Genomic DNA, 13615 nt, shown 5'->3' with positions numbered 1-13615 from the left:
TGGCTGAAGAAATGCCTCCTCATCTCTGTTTTAAAGGATCGTCACTTTAGTCTGAGATGGTGTCCTCTGGTTCTAATTTTTCCTGCAAGTGGAAACATCCTCTCCACGTCCACTCTATCCAGACCTCGCAGTATCTTGTAAATTTCAATAAGATCCCCTCTCATCCTTCTCAACTCCAATGAGTACAGACCCAGAGTCCTCAAACATTCCCCATACGACAAGTTCTTCATTCCAGGGATCATTCCTTTGAACCTCCTCTGGACCTTTTCTTGCAACCATGAAAAAATCCATGAACTGGGATTTATTCAGTCCAAAAGGAAAAAAACTTAGTTTTAATGTCAGACCCCATTTGGAGTATTGTGAACAGTTTTGGGCCCCATATCTAAGGAAGGATGTGCTAGCCTCAGAATTACAATCCTGGTCTCGTATTCCAGCCCTTTTGACATGAATGCAAACATTGCATTTGCCTTCTTAACTGCCGACTAAACCTGCACATTAACCTTAAGAGAATCGTGAACAAGGACTCCCAAGTCCCTTTGTGCTTCTGCTTTACGAAGCATTTCCCCATTTAGAAAATAGTTAATGCCTAAATTCCTCCTTCCAAAGTGCATAACCTCACACTTTTCCACATTGCATTTCATTTGCCACTTTGTTGCCCACTCTCCTAGCTTGTCCAAGTCCTTCTGCAGTCCACTTGCTTCCTCAATACTACCTGTCCCTCTACAGATCTTTGTATCATCTGCAAACTTGGCAACAGTGCCTTCAGTACCTTCTTCCAGATCATTAATGTATATTGTAAAAAGTTGTCCCAGCACTGACCCCTGAGGCATACCACTAGTCACCGGCTGCCATCCTGAAAAAGACTCTTTATCCCACTCTCTGCCTTCTGCCAGTCACCCAATCCCCTATCCATGCCAGGATCTTCCCCTGAACGCCACAAACTCTTAACTTATTTAACAGACTCCAGACTGGGTGAAAAGGATTTTCCTCACTTCATTCCCACTCCTTTTGCCTGTTACTTTTAATCTGTGCCCTCTAGTTCTTGAGTAAGCGTTTTTACATGGAAGGTCAGGATTCAAAAAATTAAACTTTAATGCTTTAATGTTTCAAATAACAATTTACCATACTCTGCTGTTTTAAAATGTGTACACTCATGGCTATTGAATCCAACAAATATGAAGCTTTTAGAACTGAATGATATTTATTCATGTAATCAGTTAATCCATGCAAAAATGTTTTGATATCCTACTTGAGTTTGAATGCCCCTAGTTCATATTCTGTTTTCATAATGGAAGTTGTTTTTGAGTATAAAAATGACTTTGTGTTCACTGCTGAAAATATTCCTTCTCTACTTTGTTAAGCCATTGTTTTGAGCCAGTGTGACAGTTTTATCATGGGGATGCTCACAAAAACACAGCTATCATCAAAACCTTCAGCATTCCAGATTACAGTTCACCTAACTGAAAATTCATGTCTACATCCTGGCTCCCTCTTTGGATAGCCTGTTTTGCTCTAATTCGTTTACCTAGATTTTAATTTTGGTTATTTTTGCAATATCCAATTAATTTTTTCTTCCAATAAAGGGGCAATTTGCATGGCCGATCTTTGGGTTGTGGGGATGAGATCCATGCAGACACAGGGAAAATGTGCAAACGCCACACGGACAGTGACCCGGGGCCAGGATTGAACCCGGGTCCTCGGTGCCGTGAGGCTACAGTGCTAATCACTGTGCCACCATGCAACCCGTTCCTTTACCTAGATAATTGAATTTTTACTGTCATGTGCTGAAAGTCAGGAAATTCTTTCTTGCACTGATGAGGATGATCACTATTTTTAATAGACAGCTTCTTGCACAAATAATCGCGTAACTACAAAAAGAACTACTACTGTTTAGTCACAAAGGAATCCGAGCACTCAACAATCTGAAAACACTTGCACACTTTGCTCTTTTGTCAATTTACCAGGGTGCACAAAAAGGCTGAAGTGTGTGTTACGTATGTTGTGCAAATGTGTATTGAGATTGCATATCCAATTATAGTACATCTATTAATCATTTCAGTATTTAATAATCAGAAATTCAATTAGCCACATTTGGATTACGAATTAGACACATGTGGCTCGTGGATAATGTATTGGACAGCAGTGTTTTTAAAAATTAATTTATGGGATGCGGGCGTCGCTAGTTAGGCCAGAATTTATTCCTCATCCCTAGTTGCCCTTCAGAAAGTGGTGGTGAGTTGCTGTCTTGAACACTGCAATCCCTGGGGTGTAGGTACGCACAGTGCTATTAGGGAGGGAGTTCCAGGATTTTGACCCAGTGACGCGAAGGAACCGCGATATATTTACAAGTCGGGGTGGTGTGTGACTTGAAGGGGAACCTCTAGGTTGGGGTGGGGTGGGGAGAGGTTGCAGTACCTGCTGCTCTTGTCCTTCTGGATGACAGTGGTTGTGGGTTTGGAATGTGATGCCTAAGGAACCGTGGCGACTTCCTGCAGTACATCTTGTAGGTGGTACTCACAGTTGTCACTGTTTGTCAGTGGTGGATGGATTGAATGTTTGTGGAAGGCGTACCAATCAAGCAGGCTGCTTTGTCCTGGATGGTGTTGAGCCTCTTGAGGGTTATTGGAGCTGCACTCATCCAGGCAAGTGGAGACTTGTGCCTTGTAAAGAGGTGGTTTAGGAGGTGAGTTACTCGCAGTAAAATTCCTCGCCTTTGGCCTTCTCTTATAGCCACAGTATTAATATGGCTTGTCCAGTTCAGTTTCTGATCAATGGTAACTCCCAGGCTGTTGTGGGAGATTCAGCGATGGTATGCCACTGAATGTCAAGGGCGATGGTTAGATCTGTACTTGTATGAGATGGTCATTGCCTGCACTTGTAACTTTCCACTTGTCAGTCCACACCTGGCTATTGACCAGGTCTTGCTGCATTTGGACATGGGCTGCTTCATTATCTTAGGAGCCGCGAATGTTGCTGAGCATTATGCAGCCATCTGCACATATCCCCACTTCTGACCTTATGATGGAATGGAGGTCATTGATGACGTAGCTGAAGATGGTTGATCTCAGGGCACTCACCAGAGGAATGTCCTGGAGTTCAGATGATTGGCCTCCAACGACCACAACCATCTTCTTTTGTGACAGGTCTGACACCAACCAGCAGAGAGTTTTCCCCTCGATTCCCATTAACTCCAGTTTTGCTCGGGCTCTTTGATGCCATACTCTGTCAAATGCTACCTGATGTCTAGGGAGTCCTTGTATAGCTCTGATAGTTAGCTTAGTTAATTCTCTCACCACTTGGTATGCAGCTATTTTTCAATATGTTCTCTCAAAGAACCTTGAGTTTAAATGAGGAAAGTGTCTATCAAAAATACATACAGAAGTACATGGGGTTCATGGCATGATTACTTGAATTTAATGAGATTTGGGTCCCACCCAGTTGAATATTTTTCTTAGTTAATCTACAGAAAGATATGAACCTTCCTAAAGAAATAAAATATTTCCCATTTTGTTTAGTCATTTTCAGAGTGCTGTCATGCTGTGCACATTAATCTCTCAAAATGTCTATTTTAAGTTCCTCACAGAGTTTAGCACCGCTTTCTTAAATAAAAACAAAATCTTGCGGATGCTAGAAATCTGAAGCAAAAACAAAAAATGCTGGAAAACCTCAGCAGGTCTAGCGGCATCTGTGGAGAGGGAAAATATGGTTAACATTTCCTATCAATATGACTCCTCTTCAGAGCTAAAGAGATGGAGAAATCTGATGGGTACATATTGTGTAAGAGGACATGGAGCAGCTGGGGTAGAGTAGAGTAGAATACCAGTGACTGATGGGAACAAGACTCAGAGGTTCCAACAAAGATGTGTTTGGTCGTGAGACAGAGGAAGCATTAATGGCAGTGTGAAGGACTAGAGAAGTTGCTAGCAGTAACATAAAGGGAAGGTATTGGAATATGTTAATGAAAGAACAAAGGTCAGTGAAAGCAAAACTAAAGAACAGATGACAGATGGCCCAAAAGGGGTGGTTTACGTTGGGGCAAAATTATATTTTGGATATCAAACAATGGTTATGATTGAGGAGAAATCCATAGTCTAAAGTTGTTGAACTCAAATGTTGAGTCGTGAGGGTTATAATGTGCCTAATTGGAAGATGAGCTGCTATTCCTCCAGTTTGCATTGGCCTTCACTGGAGCAGGCCGAGGGTGGACATGCGGGCATGAGAGCAAGATGCTAAGTTGAAATGGTAAGTGACAGGAAGGTTGGAGTCACCTTAAAAGTGTGGATGGGGGGGGGGGGGGGGGGGGGGGTTGTTCTGCCTTCATATTGGGAATGTGGGAGAGATTATGGGAGCAATGTCTTAATGTCGCTTATCAAATGCTAAAACCCCCTTATTTAAAAAAAAAACTGGTTTTGTAAATTATCACCGTATTAAGAAATGTAAAACTTGACTTAAAAAGCTGTCTAACGTGCACACAATAACTTAATGATTAAATTTGTTTATACTTTTAGACATTTGACAAATGTTTCCTAGGATCGTCCGAAACAGCAGATGCAAATCGGGTATTCTGTGGGCAACTTGGAGCAGTTTATGTCTTCGCTGAAGCTCTAAACGCAGCACAGATATTTGCAATATATCAACTTGGCCCTGGATATAAGGTACTCTGACGCAAGGATATAGTTTGAAGATAATTGACATTTTTGCTTTTGTGAGATGTGAGTCACTAGCTTGGTTGCCTTTAAATCAGTGGTTACTGTGGAATTCAAATCAATTGCAGCCCTTAATTCGGATTAATAGCAGTAACGTAAGACTATTGTGACGTAACAATTTTTCATATTCTCTAAATTAAAGACAGTTAATAAGATGCATCATGGATACTTTTATATGGTAGCACACATGCTGTACTTGGAGTCCTCGCAATCAAATTTAGACATGTTCAGAAGACAAAATATTAATGTGGATTCATGGGTACTGCCACACAGATTGAGTAACAAAAGCCACTGGTCTTGTACCCTAGTTATGTCATATGGATTCAATAAATGGTATGCAAAATATTGCATAAAGGTGTAATAGAACATTTTGAAACTGAGAATTTAATCAAGTATTACTGAAAAAAAGAGCATTTTTATGTGAAAGCTTTCATCTTGCACTTGTTAGGATAATTTGCAAGAGTGCAAAATGTGAAGGAACAACAATTTATAATATTTTCTTCCATGTCTTAATGGACTCCATCTTGCACTTAAATTCGCCTTTGAAATGGAGCAGTCAAACAAACTCCTTTTCTTGGTGTACTAGTTGAGAAGTCTGATGGAGGTTCTCTACCACAGTCTACTGCAAGCCTGTCTTCACTGGCGCTGGGATTCTTGCAGTTCCATGCACTATAAGATTGGTCTGATCAGCAACCTTGTACATAGGGACCAAGCCATTAGCTAACCACGCAAACGTGATGTTAAAATAGGCCGCATCAAATGGCTATCCTGATGAGATCATTTTGTGCTGTATATTGCACACACACAATGGATCTCAGGCCATCACTTTTGACCCTGTTAAGTGTCCAGTCTAGCTCCGATTACCTCAAAACTTTAAGCAACAGATGTACCTAGCTGTTTCATTTTGCTAGTAAGCAATTGAAACATGACTAGTATTCACCATTAACAGGGTGCTGCCGTCAATCCAAAAAGATGCTCAGGCTGTCACACAAATGAGTAGTGTGATATATGAATTTCAGTGAAAGTATGATGCTCTGTATGTCCCAGATACTGGTTGATCATATGAAATTACATGTTTGTTCTGCAATTTGAAATAGGCAAGGTACAGTCTGTATCCAACCAGCCCATGCCTGCAAAACTCAAAACAGTGACCAACTTGAGATATGATTTCATGATTGGACAGCATTTGCTAAATAACTTCCAATGTACTAAGAATTACACTGACAACCAATTTAAGATTGTCAGTCAGGCTTGCAATATGATGCATTTGTACATACCGGAAGCTATATATATTAATACACAGGGCTCAGGTCTTTGCAGGCAGAAATGACGAGTACACACATTGCACTTGTTTCAGCTAAACAAAATAAATGACAGGTATTTGCTGGTTCATTCCTCAGGGGTCCCTTTCAGTCAAGCTACCTGGTTAAATTTCAAACAATGCTTTCCAGTCAATATCTTTCCAGTCAACTGACTTCTCTATCGCAAAGTCTCTACCAATCAGAATCCACTTACCAACAAATCAATACACTCTTCTCATTCAGTGTAAATTGTTCCGTTTATCTTTGGTATTCTTGTGAATTGTCCTGATGAGTGCAAAGCAAAATGCTTTGACAAAACTTGTCTTTTTTATGTGACTAATAAATGACTAATAAAACATAAGTCAACATGGATTTCAAAGAGGAGGATATTCTAGATCAACTTTATCGAATCACTTGAAGTAGTAGCAGAAAGAGGAGTTGAAAGTAGATAAAATGTACATGGGCTTTCAAAAGATTTTTGATAAGGTACCACATGCGTGATTCTTAACGGAGGTCAAATCATGTGGAGTCAGGGCACAATTACCGGAATGGACAACAAATTGCCTCAAAAGTGTAACGATTATAGGTTAACAGTAGTTAATCAGACAGGTAAAGGCCGGTAATGATGTTTCGCAGGGATGGGTGGTGGGAAAACTGACCACTACTTACAAGGTTTGGATGTGGGCATCAGCAGTACATAAGGAGATTTAGGGCAGATGACCAAAGGTTTGGTCATAGAGGTACTGTTTAAAGAGTGTCACAAAGGAAAGAGGGATAGAGTGGGAAAGATTTTAGGAGGAAATTCTCTAAAGAAGATTTTTCCACTTGTGGAAAGTCCAAATCCAGAGATCATAATGAGAAGATAGTCACTAATGAATTCAGTAAGAAATACAGGTGAAATTTCTTGACTCAGAATATTAGAATAGAGAATTTGTGACTATGTTGAGGGGATGACGCAAATAGCGTTTCATGAGGCATTTAAGGCTAAGTTAGATAAATGCATGAAAGATAATTGCATGATCTGACGCAAGGCTGAGTTTAAATAAGGTGGAAGGAGACTCGTGAAACAAAAACATCAGTAAAGACCTGTTGGTTTGAATGGCTTAATTGTGTGCTGTTAATTCTATGTAATATTGTGTGAGTAAAACAACTGACCTTTTTGGACACATTTGCACCTGTGACAATTGCACATTGCTTCTATGAAAGTGCAGTAGAGTGGCCTACTTGAATCAAGTATTCACAGTTAAGTAGAATTGATCTGTGACGTCTCGTAACATGCCTCATACATACTTACAAGTTAGGAACAGGAGTAGTGTATTTGGCTCCTCAAGCCTGCTCCGCCAGTCAGTAAAATCATAGCTGATCTGATGTGGCACCAGCTCCATATTCTGCCTACCTCCAATAACCTTTGACTCCCCTTTTAGTCAAGAACAATATTCAGTGACCCTGCTTCCACCCCTCTTGGGGGGAAGAGAGTTCCAAAGATTCATGACCGCACTGTCTGAGACAAAAAATTATTCTAATCTGTTTTAAATGGGTGACCTCTTATTTTTAAAACGTTATTAAACAGTGTCCCCTGGTTCTAGTTTCTCATAAAAGGAAAAGTTCTTTCAGCATCCACCCTTTCAAACCCTCTCGGGATCTTACCTGGTTAATAAGATCATCTCTCTGTCTTATAAACTCCAATTGATACAGACCCAGCACGTCCAACCTTCCCTCCTAAGATAAACCCACCCCCAATTCCAGGTATCAGTCGAATGAACCTTCACTAAACAGCTTCTATTGTATTTATATCCTTCCATAAAGGAGACCAAAACTACAGAGTAGTCCAGATGTGATCTCACCTATGCAACTTAACAAAATATCCTTCCTTGTAAGTTCCATTCCTCTTGAAATAAAGGATGACATTCCATTTGTTTTCATAAGCACCTGCTGTACTGCATACTTTTTTGTCATTCAGGTACCAGGGCACGCAGATCTCTGTATATTACAGATTTCTGAAATCTCGCTCTATCTAAACTATATAGCACTCTTCTATCCTTCCTGCCAAAGTGGGTAACTTCCATTTCCCCATTATACTTCATCTATCACTGTTTCTTGTTTTCTGCATTAAGTACATAAATAACCCTTTGCAATGCCATTGTTTCACCCCAGGAAACCTAATTGAGCTTTCAATAATATGCCAGTGGTATTTTAGACCAAATTTGGAATTTGGCAAGCCTTTTCAGGACGTTTTCGTAACATTACAGGTAAATGTAAGAAATCCAATGTATTGGATTTCATCAATACCAGACAGTCTAGTTTTCAAGTTTGTAAACCTTGTTAAGCTGTGGGAAACAAGTTGATCTATGTGTTACTGAATTGTAATTTCTTTTTTTCTAGGGTACTTTCAAATTCAAGGCAGAAAGTGACCTCCTCCTTGCTGAGCACCACAAATCACTGCTCTATGATGGCAAGCTGTCTAGTAACATTGCATTCACATACAATCCAAAGGCTACAGATGCTCAGCTCTGTCTAGAATCCTCCCCGAAGGATAATCCATCTATTTTTGTTCATTCTCCCCATGCTCTAATGCTTCAGGTAAAAGCCAAATTATTTAGCTGCATTGGACCAGTAATAATGCAGTAAGCATTTTTTGTGTTGGTCAAATAGATAATTAGCTGAAAAATACAAAAGTTGGGGAATTTTATATACAAATATTTTTTCTGTGGCAAAATGTCATAATTGAGGAAATAAGACAATTCAGGTGTATGGCAAACTTCTTGCGTGTGAATTTTAAAGGTTCTGTATTATTATCACCTCTACAACTTAGATTTTTGTTTTTATTGCTACTTGAAATACGGGTATGTGCATTGCAAAATTAAGATTTAGCTTTTAATTTGGTCTAATCTATTTCTAAGAAAATATTTAGATGCAAGATTATTACTTAAGGATTTTTGGTGAACGGTGACAGGCCATATTGGAGCTAGAAATAAGCTCAACTTTAAAATGAATTACAAGAATAAAAAATCCGACTGGTCAAAGTATAATAATTGGTTTTGTTTTTAATGCTTTATCAAGTTTTAAGAAAATCTAGATATATTCAAATTTTTCCCTCCCATTTCCAAAATATTTGGGTAAAAATACAAGTATACAGTTAATATTTGATAGTTTTTAATTTTAAGCTTCTTTAATAGGATGTCAAAGCTGTTGTAACACATTCTGTACAAAGTGCGATACATTCCATTGGTGGTGTCCAGGTGCTTTTCCCGTTGTTTGCACAGCTTGATTATAATCAGCATTCTTCTGACCAAGTTGACAGCACTGTATGGTAAGTGAATTTGAGACATTTTGCAGCCTACTCTGGGATTGATTATTCATTACCCGTAGGACTCTGGATATATTAACAAATTTAATAGGGAATTCATTAAACATGAAACACAAGATGTCATTCGGCTCATCATACCTTGTTGGTTCTTTGAAAGGGCAGCTGTGTTTAATCCCATGTCTCCACTTTTTAATCTTTAACCCTGTAAATTTCATGTCTTTGATTACCTGTTCAACTCACTTTAAAAAAAAAAGTTGTGAAATTTGTTTCCTCCATTCTGCTAGATTCTTTGAGATATTGCCAATTTCTGAATTTAAAATTCTCACTGTTTAGGCGGGGGCTGCGAATCATGTTCACATATTTTGGGGATGTGAGAGGTTGGAGAGCTGCTGGGATGTGGTGTTTGGGACTCTATTGAGGATGGCGGTGTCTGAGGTGAAGCTGGACCCAGGGTGACTATCTTTGGGGATTTGGAAGTGAAGGAGCTGCTGGAGGGGAAGGGGGCCGGTGTTGTGGCCTTCACCTCTCTGATTATCCAGCGGCTGAATTGGAGGTCAGATACCCCACCGGGAATTGCGGCTTGACTTATGAGTTTCTCTGGGTGGAGAAAATTAGAAGATAAAATTTGCCATAAGGGGGTTAGAAGACGGCCTCGAGGCATGGTTGAGGCCGTTCATGATGATATTTGAGGAGCTGTTCATCGCCGGGAGGGATGTACAAACCGTTAACTTTGTTTTGTTGTAGCCCTGCTGCCTCACGGCGCCAAGGTCCCAGGTTCGATCCCGGCTCTGGGTCACTGTCCGTGTGGAGTTTGCACATTCTCCCCGTGTTTGTGTGGGTTTCGCCCCCATAACCCAAAGATGTGCAAGGTAGGTGGATTGAACACGCTAAATTGCCCCTTAATTGGGAAAAGAAAATGAATTGGATACACTACATTTATAAAAAAAAACTTTGTTTTGTTGGTGTGTTGTTTTGCAGTTATTGTTTATGTTTGGAATAAAATATCTTTTTTAAAAAATCATCAAAGACTATCGCTTATACAGAACATCATCCATTGAGGTTTCTGGTGAAATTTAAAGATCAAATGCAAGACTGTTTAAATGGAGTTATTGCTACAACATTTAACTTGAAAATTATATGAGTAGCAGGAAGAGCAAATGTAATTGCAGATGCTTTGTCATGACTTTGAGATGCAAGAAGAGTGGAACGTTTCAAATTTCGGAAAGAAAGACTGAAATGGACTACTGATCTTTAAATCTGCATGCATAAAAATTACGAGATGTGTATCATTGGGTAATCGTGTTTAGTAATCAGTGTTTAAAGTTGCAAATACTTTAGAAAATGAAGCCATCTTTTCATATTGTGCATAATTTTTTTAAGGGGAGAGGTGTGGTGAATGTAGGAAAATTTTTTTTTTTAGAACAGTACAGCACAGAACAGGCCCTTCGGCCCTCGATGTTGTACCGAGCAATGATCACCCTATTCAAACTCACATATCCACCCTGTACCCGTAACCCAACAACTCCCCCTTAACCTTACTTTTTAGGACACTACGGGCAATTTAGCATGGCCAATCCACCTAACCCGCACATCTTTGGACTGTGGGAGGAAACCGGAGCACCCGGAGGAAACCCACGCACACACGGGGAGGACGTGCAGACTCCACACAGACAGTGACCCAGCCGGGAACCGAACCTGGGACCCTGGAGCTGTGAAGCATTGATGCTAACCACTATGCTACCGTGCTGCCCCAAAACTTAACTCGTACATCTCCTTTAAACCTTGCCCCTCGCACTTTAAACCTAAGCTCCCTAGTAATTGACCCCTAGTAATTGACACCTCTAGCCTAGGAAAAAGCTTCTGCCTATCCAATCTGTCTATGCCCCGCGTAATTCTGTGGGAGGAAACCGGAGCACCCGGAGGAAACCCATGCACACACGGGGAGGATGTGCAGACTCTGCACAGACAGTGACCCAAGCCGGAATTGAACCTGGGACCCTGGAGCTGTGAAGCGATTGTGCTATCCACAATGCTACCGTGCTGCCCTTTATATATTGTTATATGTTATGTTATGTATAACATATATATTATATGTTATGCTTTGTTGTGGTAATGTTATTTAGGAACCCTGGGTTCAGATGCATTCAGGAGGCATGTCTGCTAAAGCTGTGATTAAGGGATCGTAAAGATGAAGTAATAAATAATTTTAACCATTATTTTAATTTGCATATAGATGGCTAATGGAATATTGTTTCCCTGGGGTGTAGATAGAAATTAGAAAATTTGTAGAAAACCTGGCTTGGCTTCCCGTACCAGCCTCCCCAAACAGGCGCTGGAATGTGGCAACTAGGGGCTTTTCACAGTAACTTCATTTGAAGCCTACTTGTGACAATAAGCGATTTTCATTTCATTTTCATTTCATTTCATTGGCCTCAACTGGAATATTGTGCATCATTTTAGACACTAGACATGGGAAAGCTGTGAAGGCATACAAGAGGGTGCAGAAAACATGTACAAGAATGGTCCCCGAATGAGGAACTTCAGTTACAGAGATATTTGGAGAAGCTGGGACTGTTCTGCTGAGAAAAGAGAGGGTTGAGAGGAGATTTGACCGAGTTGCACAACATCATGAGGAGTCTGGCAGAGTAGATCAAGGGGAATCATCTTAATTCGTGGAAGGATTATGAACCAGAAGACGTAAATTCAAGGTGATTAGCAAAAGAAGCAATGACAACATGAGGAAAAGCTTTGTTATATAATGAGTCATTTGGACCTGGAAAGCACTGCTTGAGCGTGTGGTGGAGTCAGTTTCAATCATGACTTTCAAAAGAAAATTGGATCATTATCTGAAGAAGAAAAATTTGCAAGGCTACGGGGAAATTACTGAGATGAATTTCTCTTGCAGACACGATAGGCTGAATGTCCTCCTTCAGTTCTGCAACCATTCTCTGATTGTATGTGACTTACCCATTTTCAGCAATACTACTCTTTTTAGTAGATCTTTTCTATTTGTAACTCATCTATAATGTCCCTTTCTTTTAGTGTAAATATCACATCGTTCACTTAATTTGCGAAGACAGATGCAAAGTGCTCAGTTAATACTCCTGCCTTGTCCTCTGCTTATGCATAAGGATTTCTTTTTGGCTCCTCATTGGACCCAAACTTCAGACCTAAACATTATAAAATGTTGACGTTTAATTTATTGTTACCCATCATTAGTTTCTCATTACTTCTCTTTACCTAATATTAACATTTTTAATTCCCTCCTGTAATTTCCAAGGAGCAAACACCAACTCTCAGGGACTCTCCCTCGTCAAACAACATTGCTTTAGCCCAGGCTGAAAACACATTACTCTGGTCAATTTCACCTCTGGCTCCTAAAAGCTTTCTGGTCTTGCAAAACAAGATTATTTTTTAAAAACATGATACCGGCAGGCAAACACACCCCCAGGCTTGTTAACCCTTAAATTGCCAAATGTTTATAATATATTAAACTCCTGCATTTGTCACAGATGCTTCCTTCCCACAGTAACCATATGTGATCTAGTTCTTTGGTTAATTGTATCAGAAGAACATCAAATGAGTTAACATGTGTTGTAAGTGCCAAATTAACCTGCATTGTAAAATTCTGGCTCAGATATATTGAAAATATTAATGCCTTCATTTTTTTTGTCTGTCTTTTAGTTCCACATTGTTGGCATTTATTATGGAATTACTGAAGAACTCAGTGGCTATGCAAGAGCAAATACTCTCTTCTAAGGGCTTTCTTGTCATTGGATTTAGCCTTGAAAAGGTAAATATTGCAACAATATAGCTTATGGTGTACTGTTTTAAATAACCAACTTAATAGCATTAAACCCAAATTGTACATTGTCTTATTGAACATATAATTATTTTATGCAGAATTATTTTAATAAAACATCATAACCTCATTTTAAGGCCTAATTTTTAAGCTATCTTAATGTTTTGTAAAGTCTCACAATTTAAAGTGGAAGGAAGCGTCATCAAAAGATTAAAACTAATGACTAATATGCATGCTCCAAGTCCTCTTTGTTTCGTTATTTGGAGCAGAATGGGTTTTTAAAAAAAGTCAAACCAAATCTGCAGCTTTCAAAATTTGGCTAGCTGAACCAACTTATAACACTGTACCGATTTGGCGAAATAATGAGCTGCTTTGATATTTCTCATGCATGTATAAATAAGAACCAACTTGCATTTGTATGGACCATTCACATTTTCACAATATCCCAAAGTGCTTCATTGCCAGTGAATTTCTTTTGAATTGTAATCGCTGTTGTGAT

The 13615-nt window shown here is 39.6% G+C and overlaps 1 protein-coding gene across 1 annotated transcript in view; it reads left to right on the top strand.

Moving 5' to 3' along the window:
• The window catches only part of lrba (LPS responsive beige-like anchor protein), a 981767-nt gene that overhangs the window by 96524 nt on the left and 871628 nt on the right, over positions 1–13615 (top strand). Inside the window, 4 exon segments of the mRNA XM_038791976.1 lie at positions 4509–4655; positions 8390–8587; positions 9184–9317; positions 12999–13107. Coding sequence (XP_038647904.1) covers positions 4509–4655; positions 8390–8587; positions 9184–9317; positions 12999–13107 — 588 coding nt within the window.

This window comes from Scyliorhinus canicula, chromosome 3, assembly GCF_902713615.1.
Source record: "Scyliorhinus canicula chromosome 3, sScyCan1.1, whole genome shotgun sequence".
NCBI classification, from domain to species: domain Eukaryota; kingdom Metazoa; phylum Chordata; class Chondrichthyes; order Carcharhiniformes; family Scyliorhinidae; genus Scyliorhinus; species Scyliorhinus canicula.
This window is presented reverse-complemented; position numbering and strand designations above follow the sequence as displayed.